Source organism: Prunus avium, chromosome 1 (assembly GCF_965620075.1).
Source record: "Prunus avium chromosome 1, drPruAviu1.hap1.1, whole genome shotgun sequence".
Classification (NCBI taxonomy): domain Eukaryota; kingdom Viridiplantae; phylum Streptophyta; class Magnoliopsida; order Rosales; family Rosaceae; genus Prunus; species Prunus avium.
This window is the reverse complement of record NC_142284.1, coordinates 35,223,298-35,247,094: the sequence shown is the minus strand read 5'-3', so window position 1 is coordinate 35,247,094 and position 23,797 is coordinate 35,223,298. Positions and strand designations below refer to the sequence as shown.

General features: G+C 41.3%; 1 protein-coding gene across 1 annotated transcript; it reads right to left on the bottom strand.

Annotated features, from left to right (window-relative positions):
• Positions 1–17,737: 17,737 nt before the first annotated feature.
• LOC110754205 (uncharacterized) lies at positions 17,738–18,133 on the bottom strand. Its single transcript, XM_021955246.2, has one exon. It carries the CDS (start codon positions 18,131–18,133, stop codon positions 17,738–17,740), a length of 396 nt encoding a protein of 131 aa, XP_021810938.2.
• Between the last annotated feature and the right edge of the window lie 5,664 nt (positions 18,134–23,797).

Below are 23,797 nucleotides of genomic sequence, written 5' to 3'. Positions count from 1 at the left end.
TGCCAGTAGTTATTTCTGATAGATATTAAGAAACATATTACCAAAATAAATAAATTAATTAATTTTAAAAAGTAATAAAAATAAGACGGTGGTTTACAGAGACGGCAGATGTATAAATAGAAAAAATACGACGGTAATTTGAACTTAGGACGTGGTAAATAAATACGATAGTAGTGTTGTAGGTACCGTCGTAGTACACTCCAAAATAATAAGTCAATAAATTAATCTCTCGCGTCATGGTACATTGATTTAACGTGTCGTTGTTTTGTAATATACTGACGTGGATTCCATTCTATTATACGATGCGGACTAAGAATAGTTGGTCGTGTTTAGGGTTTAGGAGTTAACACGGCAGGTTTTTTGGTGAACTGTTGTCTTTATTTTCTACGTCGGTGGATTCATACCTGCTGTCGTTGTCATTTGGTCATATTTTAACTCTGAAGAAAACCATTTTAATAAGACAACGCTTTTTTATTTGTGTGCGTCGTTTAAAAAAAATATTCAACAGTACCTCCATTTTTTAGTTGTTTAAGTAACTTATCCACGACGGTTTTTTGTTACCGTCGTCTTTTTAAACACAACGACGGTTTTTTGTTCTACCGTTGTCTTTTTCTGGTCGTCTTTTTCACTTTTTGTAGTAGTGCCCGTCTAACTATTTAATATTTACGACGTCGGTTTATTAAGGGGTGACATAAACATAATTTACTACGTCGTTTCGTTTATTTGTCAACGTATGTTTTGTTTACAACGTCGGTTTTGTATGTAAACTGCCGTCGTAAGTGGGTATTAAACGTCGATAGCTAAGTATTTACCGTCATCGTTGAAAAACGCGGTACTTTGAAATTTTTGACTGCGATCTAAAATTTTCAGAATTTCCCTTTAACCCTAAAATAGCTCGTTCTCTCTCTTCAACATAAATTTGTCTTAAAGTTTTCTCTCTCAAAGCATTGGGTATATTCTCAGAGCTCTCTCTCAAGCATTTGTTATATTCTCTCAGCTCTCTCTCAAGCATTTGTTATATTATCCATGTAAGTGCAAACCCTAATCTCTTTATTTAATGATATTGCATGGCTTCTTAAATCCATAAATGTTTTTGTTCGTAACTATATTTGGGTTCTTTTATCTTTTGGTGTTTGCATTCTTGTAATAATTACTCTCTGTTTGGGTTCTTTTATATTTGTTTGGCCATGGGTTCTTGAAAAAGGAATGGGGATGGAAGATTTAGACTGTGGTTTTTTTTAAGCCACGACGACGGTTGATGGATCAAACCGTCGTCTAAATTTTTATTATACGTCGGTTGTTCATTTACTCCCGTCGTCTGAATTTTAATTCGCAACTGGTAACCTAAAGACGACTGTTTCTCCATTATCCATCGTCTTTAGGGTACCATAACCAAGTACTTTGTTCTTCAAAAAGCAATACAAATTTCTGGGTTTGGGTAGCTTAATGACGACGGTAACTAGAGATGCCATCGTCTGAATTTATATTACACGACGATTATGTTGTAAAAACCGTCGTCTTATTCTTGTTTTATTTTTTATTTTCAATTTGTTCTCTGCTATTTGAATATAGTAGTGTTTCATTGCTGGTCTTTTCCCTTTATTTTATATATATATATATATATATATATATATGATTTTATAATGTGTGAGTGTCTGCCGCGCAAATCTCACGGCCTGGAGTTCCGGGCCGAGGGGATGTGCGTTGACACGCGGTTTCCTGCTTTTGGGTGCGGTGCAGTTGTGCGCAGGCGTGCCAGCACGGTCTACCGTGCGTCGAGTTGGTTGATGGGGATAGAATGGTTAAGTGGTGCGCCTGTTTGAACTCGTCTTCTAATCAAACGATTGTAGCCGAGAAAGGAACTAGTCTCGGCTGTTAGGTTCACGGCCTGAACTACAAGGCCGTTGGGTGGTGCTATTTGGTGGGTTTTGGGCAGTGCTCCGGCGCGCTGCTCAGGGAGCGACAGTCGTATGATATCTGGGGTGAGTGAGCGAATAACAGGGATGGTGCTCCGGCGCCTTGAAAATCAAGGGTCGTATGATATATTGATGAATGAATTCTCCTTACAAACTATCACTACTCCTAGGAAAGCAAGTAAAATATTGAAAGTGCATTACAGGAAAATATAAGTTGCACCTTGTTGAAATGCTGCGTTTCAGTTTTAGGAGCAAGTACCAGGGCCGAGAAAGGGGGCTCCTTCGGCCAGCTCATGGCCGTGATTTATTAGGCACAAACATTGCCTCCACATCCGTGGATTCTTCGGCCTCGGCATGGGTAGGGGCCGAGTGGATTCCAAGGGATGGACCCTTTGCATTCCTCCTGAAGTGATTGACAACTGGGGCATTAAATGCGCAGGCCAGTCAGCGCATTTAATGCCTCAAGCACGTCGTGTAGGCCATCATTGCCCAGGGCGTCGCTTCGTTTTGTCAGAGGAAACGATGGCCTCTGGGCTTTTGACACGTCATTGCGCCTGTTGAGCGTGCTGACAGAACGTTACGTCTCTCGAGAGAGACACGCCTTTTTGTTTCGAATTCAAGCGCCAATATAAAAACCCAGACCTCCTCGCTTTCTCCTTACGCTTTCAGAATTCTCAGACGCCTGTTGTGTGGATTTCGCTGCACCAAAATGGATTAAGCTGCATCCTCAACTTGTGATACTCGCAAATGCACGAACCGTTGGTAGTTTAGCGTATGTAAGTGCGAGGTCGATTCCACAGGGATTGGTGATTGAATGATCCAATTTAGTTTCCCTACACAAAACAGAAATGAAAAAGAAAGGAAATAAATAAAACAAGGAAGAAAGAAATAACTAACTCAAGCAGATAAGTTCCCAAGTGCAATTAGATTAATGGATTGATTCTAGCTAAAGTATGATTAAGCCATGGTGTGTGGTCATAACCTTGTGTTCCTAATTCCCTAATTTGATCATTTGTTGTCTAACCTAAAATTAAGCATTAGGAACCCATTAAGCATAGAAGAACATTTTAAACAACCAAGTATGTATCTAATCCCTGTTGTCGAATGTCCATACATACTCTTCCTATTCATAGTTCAATTCGAATTAAAGCATGGTGTCTACTCTTAATTCAAACCAAGATAGCTAACATGCAAGCCTAAATGGTGATCAATCATTCAAACTAGCATATTAACTTATAAGCATAATGAATAAGAACAAAAACCATAATTGAAACTTGGAAACTAATCAAACTTGAAACTAAAGAAAAGAATTTACATAACAATGAAAATTAAGTAGAACTTGGAAAAACTTAAGGAGAATTTCAGCACAAAGATCTCATTATAACAATTGAAAACTAGAAAGAGAAACTAAGAGAATTTGAGGGAGAGAAGGGAAGGGAGCTCTAGAGAAGTGTTTGAGAGCTCCCCCCCTTGGGGTGTGTTTACAAGCTTGGGAAACCTCACTATATATAGGCCTAAGGAAGCTGAAAATCTGAATTAAGTATGGCTAATGCATACAACACTTGTTTTATAAAATCTGAAATGGTTGATGCACTTCACTAATGCATACAACACTTGCATTATAAAATCTGAAATGGTTGATGCACTTCACTAATAAATCCCACCAGCAGCCCTAGCTCATCTTCTTGTCACCATGACCAAGCTTCCAACCAGAAATAATAGCTCATCCTGAGGTCAGCATGACCAGCAACTTCAAGGGCTTATGAATTGGGCTTCCCTTAAGCAAATTAAGACTTTAAGCACTCAAACGTGAAGTTCAGAATGTCTTCTTTCCAGCCATATATCATTTGGGCCAATCCAAGGTTGGAGGAGGAAGTTAAGGCCAAAACAAATTGCTAACTCATTTTGCGCGCTGATAAAATCCATCCTGAGCATGGCTCTGTGTTTGCTAGGTAACAGACTCCACAATTATCCAATGGGGCTGAATTTCGAATATGTTATAGTATACACCCATTGGAACAACTTTCATGAAGAATGTGGCCTCATCCGAGCTATGTAGGTTGCTGAAACAAAGCTTGCAATATGACCTACGAAACTGGGCTGGCAGGGGACTGTAGCCAAAATTGAGTTTGTCTTTAAGCTCTTCATCCATTCATCCAAATTAGGCCCTAACATGCATGGATTGCATCATTTACTATCCAAAGCCCTCATTATTACCTAAAGCTCAATGAACTGAAAGATAAACACAAAAAGGATTAAAAGCACAAGTTTAACTCAAAAACATAACCAAATCATAAGCTAGAAGGGTACAAACTGATATACAATTATGAACCGATCAAATACCCCCAAACCTAGATTTTGCTAGTCCTCGAGCAAAACAACACAAAACAAAGTTAAAAACAAAACAAGAAGTTAACTAGACCACTTTCGTAGGTAACTCGATTGCATTGAGCGAATGCAACAAGCCTTTAAACCTCTAGGCATCCCTAGTAGGAGGAGTTGTGTCTCCTGAGGGTTTAACAGTTACGATACCCACAAACGTTTTTCTAACTCTACAAAACAAAATGGTTAGAAAACTTATTAGATTTGTTAGTTCTTAAGCAAAACCAAAACCAAAAACAAACATAAAAATAAAAACAAAACACAAAACACAAAAAACACAAAAAAACAAAATCAAAATAAAAACTCAAAACAATCTTTCCGAACATTTTGTGAAGAGAAATGACTCATACACATGACTTAAACGTTTTGACAATAAAAGCTCAATTTTAGACATTATTCACAAAGCGGCAAAGTTCAAAACATAATATGCTCAAAGTGTAGTAGTGTGATAGCCAAATGCAACAAATTCCCCAATCTTAGTTTCCACACAATTTCAAAAATCATACCAAGCACAAATGCAACTTCAAATCTCACCAAAGTTGTCCTCTCACAAATGAATCACTCGGAAGAGGGCTACAATGCAATACTCAGTTATAAACATGAGGTTAGAGTTAAACCATAAGGACTTAACTCGAAATAAAAAGATGAAGGACTTGCATTAATATGATCTCAAGAAGGATGCCAAACACTTAAAAGTAGAAAAATGAATGCAATTCAACCACATGACATTTAAGATCAATTTAGGTCTTTAGCATAGGTTGTAATGGGGCCAAGGGTGTAAGGTGAGTAAGAAATGAAGGGTATGGATAAAACAAAGTCCAAGAAACTCGAAATATAAGAGCATAAAACAATTGTTTACAAGACTTCGAATAATCACGATTAGATTTTTTTTTCTTTTACAAGATCAAAACTCCTTATACCTTCATTTACATTGATTCAAACTCCTTTCCAAACACCAAATTATTTTGAAGGCCCAAAAATGAATTTTCAAACAACCGCCACTTAATCACAACTTTCTCTTTTCTTTCACCAATTGTGTGATTTTTTTTATTTTTTTATTTTATGTAATATCCCTTCCCAAACTTAGCTTGAAAAACACATCCGAATTAGAGCTCATGAATTCCTTAGAAAGGTAAATATTTGTTTTTCGGGCTAAGGCGAGGAAATATAATTGTTAAAATGAAAGAAAAGGTTTACATGTAGGCTCAAAATGGTAAACAATGGAAAATCATGCTTAAGCATGCATAAGGTTAGCTTGAAAGGCACAAACGATCCAAAGAAGGCCTTAATATCACTTCTTTAAATGTCATGAAATCAAATTGCATAAGAATGAATGACTTTTAAGTGTTCAACCAAATCAATGAATAATGAGATCAAACAACAACTTTGATGACAAGAAAATAAGAGTATGTGTATAACACTCATGAAATGAAGCACAAGGCTCAAAAGCTCACATTATATGGTTATATAAGTCTAATTTATGCTTGATACAATTCTTTGGGTCATGCAAATCCTTTAATTGGAAAATTATGAAACAAATGGCAAGTGCAAAGAAGGTTTCGAACATATCATGCTAGAACGATGCCAAATTAATCAATTAATTAATTTTTTTTTTTTTTACAATAAAAATTTACAAGGAAAAAAATAATAATAAATAAAATTCAATTTTCATTTAAGTCATGCAAACATTTATCACAATCTCATCAAATGTGTTCGGAAAGTGAATAAAATCAAAATCAAAATCAAAATCAAAATTAAAGCAAGACTTAACAAAATAAAATAAAAATAAAAATAAAAACAAGCAAATAAAAAAATTAAATTAAATTAAATTAAGGAAAAACCAATTTTACATGCTAAACTCCAATACCCCCAAACCTAGAAATGAACATTGTCCTCAATGTTTAAAAATTAGGAACAAGCAATGTCATAACAAGAAATGAAAGGTACTAAAGTAAATATAAAAAATAAAAAAAAACACAAATAAAATAAAATAATTACAAAAATAAAAATTACAAAACAAACAAACAAATAAACAAAAAAGAAAAAAAATGAAACAGTAAAACACTCGAAACAGAAAGCCCTAAACAGACAAAACAGTAAGCCCTAAACAGACAGTCTTACGCAAACCAAAACCCAAACAATTGAAAGCCCAACCCAAAAGAAAGTTAACCCACCTTAAAACCTAACAACGGTGAAAACCTAACCCACAATGAAATCTGAAGCCCACACGTTTGTTATTAATTTATTTTATTTATTTATTTATTTAATTTAATGAAACGTGAATTGGGAGTGCGAAGGCGGGTATTTACGAAACAGAAAAAGTGTGGTCCTTGATGCCTTGGTTCCTGGGAAGTCACGGGGAAAATAGGTGAGGGACGTGTCGGCGTGCAGAGGCCGCTTTCACATCCCCCAAGCTAGAATTATTAGACTCGTAGGAAGGCGCGATGACTTTTTCACTTGAAGGTGGTGAAAGGTGAAAATGCAATTAAGGGGGTTGGGAAACGGGTGCGGCGACATATAGAGATAAGCCGTAAGGGCCGCACAGAACTCAGAACCCCAATGGCTAGGGTTAGCAAAAACTAAGTCTATAAAAGGTAAAAAAAAGAAAGGGTAAAAAACACAAACTCAGAAACACACAAAAGAGAAAAGAAAGAAAGAAGATAAGAAGTGAGAAATCAAATGGCCTCTTCCTACCCCTTTTCGTTGGATCTCAACCTAGCTCCACCGACTCAGACACGAGGCCAAGAAGCGGCACCAGTATGGATGCCCTACTTTGCTTCCGCACGGGGGCCTGTGACAGTAACTGACTCAATACTCCTGGACAACGATGTTGCCATTGGAGTGGCTAGAAATTTAGTGACTCCTAAAGATATACGTGTTCTGGGGACAAGGGATGACAACCGGGTCGTGAGCGATGCCCTAGCACTGAGCGTGCAGAGTACGGCAACAGTCGCAAGTTTGGGTCATCGCCTACTTGCGAAGTCCCATGAGGTAGAGGTGCTGAAAGGTCAGTTGGCGGCGGAGCGAAGTATGGTTGAGGAGTGTCAGACTGCTATAAAAAGCTTGAAAAGGGAGAGGTCAAGGATAGTGGAGGTGAATCGACACCAGCTAGAAGTATTGCGGGACGAGAATAAAAACCTATCAAAAATGGTAGAGTTGTACTCTCGCGACATGCGAAAACAGCTGGAGGACCTAGACCGACCGGGTAAACGCAAACAAGCAGATCGCGAGAGTAGTTACGCTCAAGCTAAGATTGCGATCTTTGGGAGCTCAAGTGATGAGCCCCAAGAAGCTGTGCGTGAAGCCCCGGAAGAGGACAGCCAGAGGGCCAAACTCAAAGCTCCAATGGTCGAGACACCGAGCACTGTGAAGAAATGACTTCTACTGCATTATTGATGTTTTTATTTTATTTTATTTTATTTTTTTGGTTGTTTTTGTCTTTATTTTGTTTTGGAAATAAAAGAGTAAATTTGCAGAAGGAAAAAGAAAACGGAAAAGAAAGCACACTTTCCAAACTTAAATCAAACGAAGACGACAAACGGAAATGGAAGCACAGTTCCCTAACTAAAATAAAATAAAGATGATAGCCGAAAGGGAAAGGCAAAAACACAAAGCTCTAGAAAATGAAAGTAACGGGCAAAACAATAAAACACCAGAAAACACGGAAAAAAGAAAAGTAAAGTGAAAGTAAAGGTGCTCCCCCTTGAAGCGATTAGGTCGAGCATGCCCGGGAAATCCGAAATGGTGTTGGCACCTTCATCAGCATATGTCTATTTAAAGCACGCCTCTACAAGCGGATGATACCCAGCATTTCTTCCTGCAAACTCAAGGAAAAACATCAAAAAATCCAGAAACAAAAAAAATGGCATCCTCATGCACTCACCTTGATGATCTCGACCTTGAGCTGTCCCTTGCACCTCCGAATGCCCAGATAAGGGCTCCTCCAAACTATGTCTTCCCAAACTCCACATATCATCACGGTACGGCCTCAAACTTTGCTGAGGCAATACCGAACTTTTCTGAGGCACTGCCGAACAGAGCAGTGCTGCTAGGAGGCATGATTAGCAGCAAGCTCACTCCGACAGATCATCTGCATGTGGCACAGAGGTCTGACAAGGCAGCGGTAGAGGAGTCCCACAATTTAACTGTGCTCCACGCGGTCTCCGCTACCAATTTGGGCATGCGCCTACTAGCGAGGACAAGGGAGTGTGCCGCGATGAGCGAGGAAATAGCTTCCTTGAAGGCTATGGTGGCGGACTTGCAGAAGCGGCTCTACTGTGCCAATCAGCACGTGGAAGCACTGCAAAGAAAAAATGAGGACCATGTGGAGCTGCTGCAGATTCTACAAGTGCGAGAAAATAGAGGCAAGCCATGATGATGAAGAAGATGAAGAATATTTCTTTTTTTTGTTTTGTTTTGTTTTTTTTTTATTGTTTTTTTTTAATTTTGTTTTTGTTGTTTTGTTGTTTTTTTTTTTTTTTTTTAATATGCAATGTTTGAAATAAAAATGTGTTTTAACACTCAGAAATAAACTAACCAACCAAACCACGTAAATAAAAACATAAACTAACTTAACGAAACAAAAACAAAAACAAATCAAAAACAAAGACTCAACAGAAAAGAAAACAAAGAAAATAAAAATAAACTTAATTTAAAAACACACGAATATACAAGCAACTCACAGATGACCAGTTAAGGGCCTCAGAAAACACAGCCAGGGGATCCGGGAAGGTTGGAGGGGTCACAATGGTCCCGCTTAAAACCCAAACTTCTTAGACACCGAAGGTGTCGCCTATAGAACTCCTAGACACTGTATTGACGGAAGTGCTCACTGGAGTTACCATAAGTCAGCTCATATGAAAAATCTTTTTAAAATTTTTAAGATAAGAAACAAAAACAAATTAAGATAAAATGGAACAACAAACCATAAACGAAAATGAACTAAGTACTCTCAAAAAATTCAAACAAACAACATAAATTGTTGTACTAAAAGAAACAAACCAATAAACCAAAGAAAAACACAAACAGCACTTTCTATCACCCGTTTATCACCATTTGGACAGATTCGTTTATCTGTTTTTCAGCTTCGACCTGTGTTCAGTTTTTAGGCTATAACTTTCCAACCGTAAGTCCAAATTTCACGTTCTTTATATGGTTGGATTCAGCACAGAAAAGGTAAAAACAATGACGTAAATAAACATAATTCAAAGAAGAGAAAGGATTGAAATGCTCCCCCTTGAAGCGATTAGGTCGAATGTGATGCACTTGGAGGTCGCGACTTCTCCCATTGCTCCACACTTCCCATTCTTGTGATTGAGATTGCCATCTCTCTCCATTTTTATTAAGCTATCATAAATTGCTAAAACAAACACACAAACTTGAAATGGAATTAAAAGAATTAGGAAATAAAAACTAAAATGAAAAGGAAAATTAACACACATCCAATTCCATGCTTCAAAGCAACAAGCACCAATGGGTTGTGTAAGCTGGGACTTAAACCCAGTTCTCTTGCTTGTTGGGCAATTGTCCTTTTCTGTTGGACTACAAACACAACTGGTCCATTAACGTCATTAACTTTAAAACAAGAAATTGTCTAGAAAAACATGAAAATGAAAAATAAAAATAAAACAAGTAGGGAAAAGAAATAGAACCAAACTATGTTGCCAATCCCCGGCAACGGCGCCAAAAACTTGTTGTGTGGATTTCGCTGCACCAAAATGGATTAAGCTGCATCCTCAACTTGTGATACTCGCAAGTGCACGAACCGTTGGTAGTTTAGCGTATGTAAGTGCGAGGTCGATTCCACAGGGATTGGTGATTGAATGATCCAATTTAGTTTCCCTACACAAAACAGAAATGAAAAAGAAAGGAAATAAATAAAACAAGGAAGAAAGAAATAACTAACTCAAGCAGATAAGTTCCCAAGTGCAATTAGATTAATGGATTGATTCTAGCTAAAGTATGATTAAGCCATGGTGTGTGGTCATAACCTTGTGTTCCTAATTCCCTAATTTGATCATTTGTTGTCTAACCTAAAATTAAGCATTAGGAACCCATTAAGCATAGAAGAACATTTTAAACAACCAAGTATGTATCTAATCCCTGTTGTCGAATGTCCATACATACTCTTCCTATTCATAGTTCAATTCGAATTAAAGCATGGTGTCTACTCTTAATTCAAACCAAGATAGCTAACATGCAAGCCTAAATGGTGATCAATCATTCAAACTAGCATATTAACTTATAAGCATAATGAATAAGAACAAAAACCATAATTGAAACTTGGAAACTAATCAAACTTGAAACTAAAGAAAAGAATTTACATAACAATGAAAATTAAGTAGAACTTGGAAAAACTTAAGGAGAATTTCAGCACAAAGATCTCATTATAACAATTGAAAACTAGAAAGAGAAACTAAGAGAATTTGAGGGAGAGAAGGGAAGGGAGCTCTAGAGAAGTGTTTGAGAGCTCCCCCCCTTGGGGTGTGTTTACAAGCTTGGGAAACCTCACTATATATAGGCCTAAGGAAGCTGAAAATCTGAATTAAGTATGGCTAATGCATACAACACTTGTTTTATAAAATCTGAAATGGTTGATGCACTTCACTAATGCATACAACACTTGCATTATAAAATCTGAAATGGTTGATGCACTTCACTAATAAATCCCACCAGCAGCCCTAGCTCATCTTCTTGTCACCATGACCAAGCTTCCAACCAGAAATAATAGCTCATCCTGAGGTCAGCATGACCAGCAACTTCAAGGGCTTATGAATTGGGCTTCCCTTAAGCAAATTAAGACTTTAAGCACTCAAACTTGAAGTTCAGAATGTCGTCTTTCCAGCCATATATCATTTGGGCCAATCCAAGGTTGGAGGAGGAAGTTAAGGCCAAAACAAATTGCTAACTCATTTTGCGCGCTGATAAAATCCATCCTGAGCATGGCTCTGTGTTTGCTAGGTAACAGACTCCACAATTATCCAATGGGGCTGAATTTCGAATATGTTATAGTATACACCCATTGGAACAACTTTCATGAAGAATGTGGCCTCATCCGAGCTATGTAGGTTGCTGAAACAAAGCTTGCAATATGACCTACGAAACTGGGCTGGCAGGGGACTGTAGCCAAAATTGAGTTTGTCTTTAAGCTCTTCATCCATTCATCCAAATTAGGCCCTAACATGCATGGATTGCATCATTTACTATCCAAAGCCCTCATTATTACCTAAAGCTCAATGAACTGAAAGATAAACACAAAAAGGATTAAAAGCACAAGTTTAACTCAAAAACATAACCAAATCATAAGCTAGAAGGGTACAAACTGATATACAATTATGAACCGATCAACGCCCAAGCTTTGTCAAAAACCCTTCTCTCAAACCTTCAAACCCACCAAACTCTCGAACCTCCAAGTTTACCAGAGAATCCTCCCTGAGCTCGCGACTTTCCAGAACCTACAGACCTTCCCCCTTTTTCAGGACTTTCCTGCAATGTTCTTCGCATTCATCACCTTTTTTTTCTTTGCATTTCCCCCTTAAACACTTATCTTAAACCTGCTCTAATGGCCTCCAGTACCTCCACGTCTGTCGAAGTTCAGTCCCAAGCCTTCCATACTGAATTCGAGGCTATTTGCCCAGACATCCAGGGCTCGGTCCTCCCTGACATCATCGCGCCCTGGGCTAATGACGATGGTGCCCCTACTGATTCTTGCATTCTCGGCCCCTCCATTGATGGCGGAATGCCAGAGAGGCTTGTGGCCCATTTAAAGAACAATCTGGTGGATCTCTCGACCTTTGACGGGGAGGACTTCCAGGATTGGAACGTCCTCAGGCTGCAGCAACAATGGCCAACCGTGACCCCAGATTGGGAAAAATGGCTGCCGAGGATGGAGCACTTCTTCGGCCAACAATGGAAGGATCAAGGCATCTACCACTTGATCAAATTGTTCGATCGGCCGCCCGTCATGGATCGGTCGCTCTTGGCCGCGGCTTTGTGTTTTTGGTCGTCAGCCACCAACACTATGAATTTTCGATTCGGCATGATGACGTCGACCGTGCTCGACATGGCCGCCCTGTTCGACCTTTCTCCTCTCGGCGTGGAAGTGAACGCCGCACTCGCTGCTCCTGAGGCGGAAGGGAGTTTTAAGGCCACGTGGCCTACTCTTGCGAGGGTCGCCGGGAACAAGGCGAAGAACATGCTCAACTACTCCAGCTTCTACATCAATTTTGGAGTGGAGGACAGCGCCGAAGACGACGCCATCGCCCCCCTCGGCGAGGTTGAGCATGCTGCATTCTTGCTGTACTGGTTGTGCAAGTTTGTATTCTGCACCCAGGCAAACAAGGTTACCCTGGAGTTCGCCCATGTGGCCGATTATCTTGCTCAGGGCGGAAGGTTAGCACTCGGCCCCTTCCTGCTCGGCCACATCTACCGCACGCTTCACGACATCGTCACCGATGGGATGAAGCCGAAGCACGGTGGTCCGCTGTAGGCTTTCAAGTTCTGGCTGCAAGCCTACTTCCCAGAGCTGAGGGCGGTGGCCGAGATCAACGACGCCGAGCCGCTAGCCAACGCATTTGCCCAAGCCCCCAGGAAGCATAACACATCGGCCCTCTGTTACAAATTTTTCTATGGCCTGGCTGAGAGGATTGGTACGCAGTTTCGAGTCTGCCTTGCTCGGCCGTTCCCCCTGTTCCTAACTCACGATCTCTCCGTCATTCCTGATGTTGAGACGGAGAATGATCTGAAGGAGATCTGGGGCTCCTTCCTGGTTTCGCGCGACCTTCACTGCGGCCTGTCCAAGACCGGGGCCGAGGTCTATCTGCCAAACTTCGTGGCGCGGCTGTTCGGCCTAATCCAGACGGCCCCACTCCCTCCTCTGTCAACCAACCGGCTCTCGTCATGGAGGGCCGATGTCTCTCAGCAGCACGGCGTGGCTGGCATAACCTTCCAGCTTCAACAGGGGATGACCTCCCTGACTCTGACGACGAGGGCGGCGAGGAGGCCATTGAAGAGGCCGCTGAGGAGGCAACCGAAGAGGCCGCCGAAGAGCCTGCTGCGGACGTGGCTGGTGAGCCCCTGCCGTCCGCCCCTCGTCGCCCAAGCGGCATCTCCTTTCGCTTGGTAAGAGTCCGTTTTCAATATACTTGGCTTTATCGTTCTCTCTTTTGAATTGCACTATACTTCTGACCAAATTTTTGTCTCTAGCCTCCCCAATCGTCGTTGCCGCTGGCCGTGGTTGCCGCGACCATGCCTCCTACGCCGTTGTCCCATGACTCAACGGTCGTGGCCGAGCCGATGGTAACTGGAGCCACGGTCGTGAGTGTGCCGAGTCTCCTTCGGACTACTTCGGCGGTCATGACCGATCTTTCGCTCGCCGTGAGTATTCAGTCATCTCTTTTTGCTATCTCCTTATATCCTAGCTAGTCGTTTCTTACCCAACCTCTCTCTCATGCCCAGGAAGCCACCTCCTCTGATGATCTCGAGGAGTTATACGCCAGCCTCCACAAGGAAGGGGGGAGCTCGGCCTCGGCTCCTTTGGACGAGGATTCTAAGACCGTCGTTGAACGGCTCCGAGAGTTCCTTCTCCTTGGGGTTCAACAAATGACCGCTGCCGGAGCGATTATGGAGTTCAGGTCCTGCTTGGATACGGCCATGGCGCTCGGTCTGCTCGACTCGTCTCAGCTGGATGAACTGCAAGCCCGCCTAGCTGAAGGCGAGGAAATGATCGGCCGGTTTGCTGAAGCCGTCACGAGGATGTCCGAAGGGAGCTCGCTTGAGCAGGATCTGGAGGTGATCAAAGAACAAGTTCAACCTGCAATGGCCCGATTGAAAGAAAATGACCACGTTGTCCAACGAGAGAACGAAGAGCTTGCGCAGGTTGAGGCCCAGATTGCCGAACTCCAGGCCCGCCAAGATCTCATACTCCAGCGCCGAGACGGCACGGTCGCAACTGGGAACGAGCTAAAATCTTCGGCCAAGCGAATCCTCAAGCCCGCGACCGAGACGAAGAAGGCCCTGGCCGAGCGGAAGCTGATCCGAGCGAGGTGGCAGGCGGACATTGATGGCGGGGACATCGCTTGGAGAAGGATCACCTGCCTGATCTGGGGGATGTTTAGTGAAGGGGTCTAGGCAGGCGATGGGCGGTTGTTTTAACTATTTCTCCCCTTTCCTTTCTCTTTTTGGGATGTAATAAGTAACCACAAACATACATTATTCTTTTTGCACATATTTATTTTATTTTTCTTTGTTTATGACCAAAGACAGATATATGTATATGTTATTTCGGCCGTGACTGGCCGTTCTGTTTTTGTAAGTAATGCCCCTTTTAACTAAATGTAAGGCAAGGGCCTTCTTTTCTGAAAAACGAAATGTATTCTTTCCTTTTCTATATGACGGCCGGGCCTTTCGTTTTAGCTCGTCCGCCTACCTTCCTCTTTTCTTCTTCTTGACTTTCTTGTCGTAGGTCCTCGGCGCCATTTTCTTTTGAACTTGTGCAGAGTTGTAAACGTCAAGTCTTGACTCTTTCGGATTTTCTGAACTCCTGGGCGTTATCCGCGAGTAATCCTTCTTCCTCCGGCCACGTTGCCCAAAAACTTGAAGGAAACGAACCTTCCGCTTTAACAGTTGATTAGTGTCATAGCCGTCGGCCAAGATATAAGGAGATGTGCCCACGGCCGAGTTTTTTGAGGCGCGGCGTGCCCAAAAAACTTTAGGGAATGAATTGCACCAATCGCTAAGTTCCTTTGATAGGCGCGGCCTTGGATAACCTGGTGCCCCCAGCTCCCCTTGTGTTAAAACGTCTTTCAAGACAGGCTGGATGCCTTTCAACTGAAACCCTTGACACGGCCTGCTTCGCTGCGCATTGCTTCGCGGCCACTCCTGCTGGGTTACTTGAGCACAAAGCTCGGTCGCTACGACCGAACCGGGGGATTTCAAAGGGACGCTTGGGTGCGGCCATCGAGGTATGGCCGCCTGGTTCTGCTGAACCGTATCATAATGGAAATCTTGGCGCGTCTGCGTCGTCGCCGGAATGGCCGAACCGTGTATTTGTTCTGATTGCATTGTCGTGGTGACGCCTCGGTTACATCGCTCTGGCCGGGCTGTGCGTGGTCGGCCAAAGTATGGGTTGGGCCGAGGTGCTTGACTGTAGACAACGCGGTGCTACCCCGCCCTAATGCTTTGGCTAAGGCGTGTAGTGGGCTGCATGCTGTTTTTGCAGGATGGGTGGGTCCAGGATTCGCCCATGTGGGCTGGGACTGCCCCCAGCCGTTTGTCGGTGGCAACGACTGCTGGCCGAAGCCTGACGCTTGGGTGCGGTCAGAGGTGCCGAGGCTGCTGCTGTCGCCGTGAGGCTCAATTCTTTCGCGCTCTTGGCTTCTCTGTCCAGCCCTAGGAGGTGTCGCGGGCGATGTTACCGGCACCCTTTCCTAGAAGAGCGTTCGCAGTTCTGAGGAGAACCTGTCCATTGCGGCCATGAAGGATGTTTCTATCCTGTAGGCCTGCTTGGACATTAGCTCTTCCACTACTGCCTGTTCCTGCAGGGACTCGGCCGTACGATCCGTCGTTACTGGAATGCTGGCCGAGATCCCGACCGTATGTTCGGTCTCGGTGATAGTGACTGGTGAAGTGGACTCAGGAGTCTCAGAAGTCATTTCGACCGCTTTGTTTTTTAGCTTTGCCTGTGCCCTAGTTTCCACCATAAGTTCTTGACAAGTGTCCCATTGGGCGTGCCAAAAGTGTCTGCTGCGCAAATCTCACGACCTGGAGTTCCGGGCCGAGGGGATGTGCGTTGACACGCGGTTTCCTGCTTTTGGGTGTGGTGCGGTTGTGCGCGGGCGTGCCAGCACGGTCTACCATGCGTCGAGTTGGTTGATGGGGATAGAATGGTTGAGTGGTGCGCCTGTTTGAACTCGTCTTCTAATCAAACGACGGTCGTATGATATCTGGGGTGAGTGAGGGAATAACAGGGATGGTGCTCCGGCGCTTTGAAAATCAAGGGTCGTATGATATGTTGATGAATGAATTCTCCTTACAAACTATCACTACTCCTAGGAAAGCAAGTAAAATATTGAAAGTGCATTACAGGAAAATATAAGTTGCTCCGTGGGAGGCTTTTGTTTGGTGTTTGAACCCGTTGAACGTAGCCCGAGCCTTGTATTTATAGGGAGAGTTCCTGGATGAGTAATCGATGCTGAATTTACACATAGTGGAGTCTGATTAGCGCAAGTGGGTGTCCAATCGAAATTTGGGATCGTGAAGCATGGTGGTGTGACCCCATAAATCCTGGTGAATCTCGGCCACCGCCCTAATCGTGGTTTCTGCGCAGCTAGCTGTGGAGACGCATTTATTGCTCTGATAGCTGGTGACCTAATCTCTCAAGCTGCAAGAATTCTTGTGAGAATGTCTACGTCTAATCACTCTGTCTTCTGTCGCCAAAACCTGACTTCAGTCACTTCCCACCTTCCCTCATGCATTAAATGCTTATTTGTGGCCAGTGGGTTTGCTGCATTAAACAGGCACTACTTCATTAAATGAAACATGGGTCCCTGCTATCACATGATGATCTGACTTTCATATTTCTGGCTGCGATCTTGCTCGGCCTCGGCCTCGGCCTGCACTCAAGGCCGAGATGATCATGCCTTGGCATTTTTCTTTTGTCTTCAGGAAGGCAAAGCACCTTGTTGAAACGTTGCGTTTCAGTTTTACGAGCAAGTACCAGGGCCGAGAAAGGGGGCTCCTTTGAACAGCTCATGGCCGTGATTTATTAGGCACAAACAGTGAGATGGATAAGTCATGGATGCATGCGGAATGAAGATCGAAGGCATATGAGTTAGGGGTGGAAGGATTTTTGAATTTTGCTGTAGAAAATCTTGGAAATACAACTCATATTCGTTGTCCATATGTTAAATGTGGGAATATTCGATTGTTTGGGGCTGGAATTATAAGGGAACACTTATACTTTAATGGAATTGACCAAAGCTATAAGATTTGGACATGGCACGGAGAACCTTGGGAATGGACTACCAATGCTAGTAGAAATGTGGAAGAAGATAAACAAAGTAGGTTTAGTTATGTTTATGAAGAATTAGGGATGGATGATAATGATTTTGCCAATATTGGATCTAATCCTTATGTGTAACAACCCGGTCCTAAATTAATAATTAAATAATAAAATATTCAAGTAAAAGACAATTTTACCCCGAGGATATTTTAATGAGGTTAAAGTTGACTTTTTGTTCGGGAAAGAATTTGGAGATTTGGGTGGTACCGTTGCATAGAGCTCGACGACACGAGTTCGTAGACATGCGGCACGCCCAATTCCGAGTTGTAACGAAGGAGAAAAGGTTAGAAACGGAAAGGACATAGTGGGAATTTTTAAACTTTGTCAGTGTAGCTACAGTACCACTACATGCGGCACGCCCAATCATCTTCAGTACATGCTAATGGACCGGTGCTCCCTTGACCATCTTGGTCTTCACAAGCTCACAGACAGCACTGAATCGTCTGTTACGCGTACCCTCACCATACAGCTCTTGTAGGTGAACGATCATATCAATTGCACAATCCATGTGCTCATGTTGCTTCTGAAGCTCAGAGTTCATGGAAGCAAGGATGTAACATTTAGCTTGTGTGTCATCTTGTATGTGCTTAACATATTGAGCATTTTCCTCCTCAGTGACATCATCACCAGGAGGTTGATGAGGGAACGGCTTATCAAGCACGTATGCAATTTTCTCACAGATCAAGATGATCTTGAGATTTTGGAACCATTCCGGGAAATTGTGCCCCTCAAGGCAATGTTTGTCAAGAATTTTGGCGAGCGCGGTTCCAGACATATCTACATAACATACGGAAATTTAAATTAGATTGCTTTTATAAAGCCAATGATTCGGGTCTTTTAAATCAAATGGCACCCCCCACTATTTTTGGCAAATTCCATATCCCTCAAATGGAATCCGAGAGTTTAGTTTCAACTCTTAGTGGGGATGGGAGGCTCACCACCATCAAGCTTGCCAAATCATAATAGAATATTGGTTTGCTTGAATGGTGAAGAGAGAGTACTCTTACCCATTCACATCATGATGTGATTACCCATCACTTTGGCCTCTAGCAAATGTGCACCCCCAAATGTTATCGTGAGGTACCATTGTACTAGTTAAGTCATGCCCACCATTCCTGTGAGTGTAGGGGTTCAAGCAACACCTCATCATAATAGAATATTGGCATTACTCGTTGCCTACATTCACAACATCAAATGTTTTGAAATGAGCCCTTTCAAAATAAACACATACTTTGTGTTCCGCATATTAGGGTGAAGCACGGTGTATTGGTTATAATTGATGAGGGTCCACAATGGTGGAAGGCCACGAAAAGATATTCAAAATACCTCTCCGTTTATCAACTTAATATTATTATTGGTTGAGGGAGTTTTAGGTCTCATCATACAACATTCATTTCAATCTCATTAAAATAAAATTTGGTCCTATCATAACTATTGGTCCAATTTGTTAGTAGCATATGGTACTCCCACTATTTGTTTTAGAAATCAAGGAGTATCTATCACTACTAATGAAAATTTTGCATTCCTGAATTTTGGACATATAGTTATCTTAGGCCCTTAGGATAATTATCGACTTTTAATATTTGATCCAACATGAGCCAAATGTTGGATCTTGGTCTAGGGAGGGTGATTCATTTTAGTTACGCGTTTAACTAATTAAACATGCAATCCTAATCGGGCTTGAGGCCCATCTAACTTGAGCCTTGGACTTCGTCTCCTTCTTTCTTCTTCTCCTTTAGCTTACATCATATGAAAAGCAAAGGCATGCAAGCGTTTTAACAATTACATAAGAAAAGAAAAAAAAAGGAGAGACATGCAAGCCTCTTTAACAATTACATAAGAAAAGAAAAAAGAGAGACATGCAAGCCTCTTTAACAAAAGAATTAAACCTTATTAAATACAAGCCCAATAAAAGAATAAATCACATCCCATGGTTCAATCAAATTGATAGTCAGCTAATCACATAGTTCGATTTCAATTTGGGTCTTAGTCCGTAATCATCCTTTCAACTACTTCAATCAAATTAAAATAATTGAACTTTAGAATGCAACTTAAACATTTTGGGTTTTTAGTATATGGGCCTAGTTCAAAACGTGGGGTTAAGTATGCAATTAATTAAAGACTCAAGGACCAAACCGCAAAGTAAAGTAATTACATAGAAGTCCAAAACAAATAATATAATTGCGTGAGGAATCCAAGAGGATTCCAGTGTGGGGCCGGGCATGTGAAGTGTGTGTGTGTATGTGACATGCATGAGAGTGTTGGTTTGTCCCATAAATGGATCAAACATGCCTTATCAAGTTTCAAGGAAACATTTCTAAGACCAAAAGTGTGGTCTCCCATGCAAACAAGTTCCTAGGCAAGGGAATAATCCTTCAACCAAGGAAACAATCCCAAAGACCAATGGCACACTAGGCATGCCTATGTCTTGATATTCTAATTTTCTAAAAACTAGAGGAGCATGCTTTTGACTAAGGGAACAAGGGGACATGGAATCTTGGATAACCAAGGTCAATGTCCTCATTCAAATCAAGACCAACACAATTTCGAAATTGAATCCCACCAAAATGGATCAAAAACTAGAACACATGCATTCATCTTATGAACTCACAAGAACATTCATATGAACTCAAGAAAACACAAAACACAAAAATCATATTTTTAAGTGTCAAATTTTGTGGAGATGAAAGTGGCTATCAACATAGAAATTTTACAATGCTCAAGCTAGCATTGAAACATCACAAAAACCCCCAAAATCCAATATCGCCGAAACCCCCTTTTAACCCATGTGTTCAAACTTTAATGCCTTCTCTTAAAACATCTATAACACTTAAAGATGCAAGACTTTTCAAAATGAAACAATCAAGGCATCACAACACATAACATTTATGCCACAAAGAGCTTTTACCCATATTCATAAACAAAAGCCCAAAATGGTACAACTTATCACTTGACCTTGGCTCTGATACCACTTGAAGGAAACCTTTAGAAAATCATGAGTTTCATTTGAACATCAACATAGATAAATAAAATCATGGCAACGAAAGCTTAAGCATGCATCTATGAGTTCAAAAACAACAACTTTTCCCATGAATCTTTTAAGCCAAGTGATAGTTGTACTACTTTCCTAGAACATACTTCTAGTAAGATTGGAAGGAGGAGTTACCCTTGGTGTGTGCTTTCAACCTGATGATCGAATTCCACCAAAGTTGTTGAAGCTTGAATGGCTCCTTCAAAATCTCCACCTTGTTGTTGAAGCTTGAATAACTCCTTCAAAACTTCAACTTAGGAGGTTCTCCAAAAGTCACCAAAATAGGTAACCTCTAAGTCTCTTCACCAACTAGAGCTTGAGAAGAATATGATGAGCTTAGTGAGAGGATGATGCTAGTGATTCCTCACTAAGATGGTATGAAAGTGTAGAGAGAGTTTTTGGAAGACTAGAGCTTTCTTTCTCTCTCTTGTTTTTCACTAATGACCCCTTAGGCTTCAAAAAGATGATAGTCATCTTTTTCTTGAGTCAACAAGTTGACTCTAGCAACCAAAAGCCCATATGAACGTCCATCCCTTGAAATTGGGCCTCTTGGGCTCAATTTAATTTATGTTGTCATACAACCCAATCTCCATGTCCAAAAGGATAAAGCCCAATGAGCCCGGAATTCAAAATTCCCGTTTGAAGCCTATTCCGACATCACGTGTCGTTTAAATTAAATCCATAATTAATTTTTCCTTAACCAATTAACAAAGCTTAATTGATCTCTTCAATTCATCATCTCCATAACGGTTTCTCAAATAACTCAAGTTTAACGGTGTGCGATCCATTAGGTTCTAATTAGCAAGGTCAAGGGCAATTTGAACTCTTCGTAATTGATTGTGAATTAAAACCCCTTTTTAATTCTCCCTATTAGTTAGGATCATTAGTCCTTAGGGCTTCCGCCATCCATGAGTGACACCTAGCAGCATGTCATGGATATCCAAGCTAAGTAGAATAAGCAGAGAACCTATTCAGTTGGAATTACAATGCAATACGGTCCTTCCCTATTACAATGCTTTTAATCTCATTACTAGGGCATGGTGCATGTCAAAACCCCTAATGAGATTGTCACGTCTTATATGATTTGTATTAGTGTAACAAGAACATCCTTCTAAGTCATGCCGAATACTCTGATCAGAGATTTGCTTAATCATATCTTCCGAGCATTCTCCTTCTTTACTGAAGGATAGAGATTCCATGTTGTACACTCACATGTCCCCTTGAGTTAATCGTGAATCCCAACAATGCTTGTAACACATCCGTGATTAGGATATGTCTTTATAGCATCATCAAAGATCCACAACCTTCCCACAAGACAACCATGGTGCCTCAGGTCTAAGGACTAATTTGCATTATTGCAACTTGGAGTTTCTTGTTTGACATATAAGTACAATTTCCATACAAGAAACTCTCGTTTGATCGCATTCAGTGAACTCATTCTCCATTGAGCACTGTTAAGCTCATAATTTCATACATATACATGCCCTATTTACTTACTTCTTTTGCTTAGTTTCCTAGACTTCTAAGTTATTTGCCTTCCTTTGTGTGTTTTGTAGGCAAATAGAGCAAGAGAGCATAATTCATGCAATTCAAGCATGTTAAGGCCTAATTTGGATGAAGGGAAGAAGAGCTTAAAGACAAACTCAATTTTGGCTACAGCCCCCTGCCAGTCCAGTTTCGTAGGTCATATTGCAAGCTTTGTTTCAGCAACCTACATAGCTCGAATGAGGCCACATTCTTCATGAAAGTTGTTCCAATTGGTGTGTACTATAACATATCCAAAATTCAGCCCCATTGGATAAATCTGGAGTCCGTTACCTAGCAAACACAGAACCATGCTCAGGATGGATCTTATCAGCGCGGAAAATGAGTTAGCAATTTGTTTCGGCCTTAACTTCCTCCTCCGACCTTGGATTGGCCCAAATGATATATGGCTGGAAAGACGACATTCTGAACTTCAAGTTTGAGTGCTTAAAGTCTTAATTTGCTTAAGGGAAGCCCAAGTTGTAAGCCCTTGAAGTTGCTGGTCATGCTGACCTCAGCATGTGCTGGTTGGATGCTTGGTCATGGTGAGCTAGGTATGAGCTATCATTTCTGGTTGGAAGCTTGGTCATGGTGACATGAAGATGAGCTAGGGCTGCTGGTGGGATCTATTGGTGAAGTGCATCAACCAATTCAAGATTTTCTAATACAAGTGCATCACCCAATTTAGATTTTCTAATACAAGTGCATCAACCATTTCAGATTTTATAAAACAAGTGTTGTATGCATTAGCCATATTGAATTCAGATTTTCACTTCCCCTAGGCCTATAAATAGGGAGGTTCTCTAAGCTTGTAAACACACCCCAAGGGGGGGAGCTCTCAAACACTTCTCTAGAGCTCCCTTCCCTTCTCTCCCTCAAATTCTCTTAGTTTTGCTTTCTAGTTCTCAATTCTAGCTTTCTTTAATGTTTTCTTAGTTGTAATTTATTTTTCTTTGTTATGTAAATTCTTTTCTTAAGTTTTCAAGTTGAATTAGTTTCCAAGTTTCAAATATGGTTTTTGTTCTTATTCATTATGCTTATAAGTTAATATGCTAGTTTGAATGATTGATCACCATTTAGGCTTGCATGTTAGCTATCTTGGTTTGAATTAAGAGTATACACCATGCTTTAATTCGAATTGAACTATGAATAGGAAGAGTATGTATGGACATTCGACAACAGGGATTAGATACATACTTGGTTGTTTAAAATGTTCTTCTATGCTTAATGGGTTCCTAATGCTTAGTTTTAGGTTAGACAACAAATGATCAAATTAGGGAATTAGGAACACAAGGTTATGACCACACACCATGGCTTAATCATACTTTAGCTAGAATCAATCCATTAATCTAAATTGAACTTGGGAACTTATTTGCTTGAGTTACTTATTTCTTTCTTCCTTGTTTTATGTTCTTTGTTTTTGTTTCTATTTTGTGTAGGGAAACTAAATTGGATCATTCAATCACCAATCCTCGTGGGATCGACCTCGCACTTACATACGCTATACTACCGAACGGCTCGTGCACTTGCTAGTATCACAAGTTGAGGATGCAGTTTAATCCATTTTGGTGCAGCTGGTATCTACGCAACAAGCACCTACATACTTGTCTTAGTGTCTCCACACGAATGACTTGAGACCAGTCATCCTCCCAATTGAGAAGACATAGCATGTACCGGTCTTTCCGGATTGTCAGTGCCCATTTGACAATCCTATGACTAGGAACATTTAGGGCATGAAGATAGTAGAGGAAAGGTCTCCTGAATCTAACTTCCTTAGATTACTTTCTCTCTATCTCACATCCCTTGGACTTATTGTTTAAGCACGTGTAACTGTTAATGAGACATTTACTAATAAACAATAAACTTGCCCTTTAAGAGGATTAA

What these genes read in the sequence shown, in the direction of transcription:
- LOC110754205 (XM_021955246.2), bottom strand. Translation starts at nt 18,133, where the DNA reads ATGTCTGGAACCGCGCTCGCCAAAATTCTTGACAAACATTGCCTTGAG.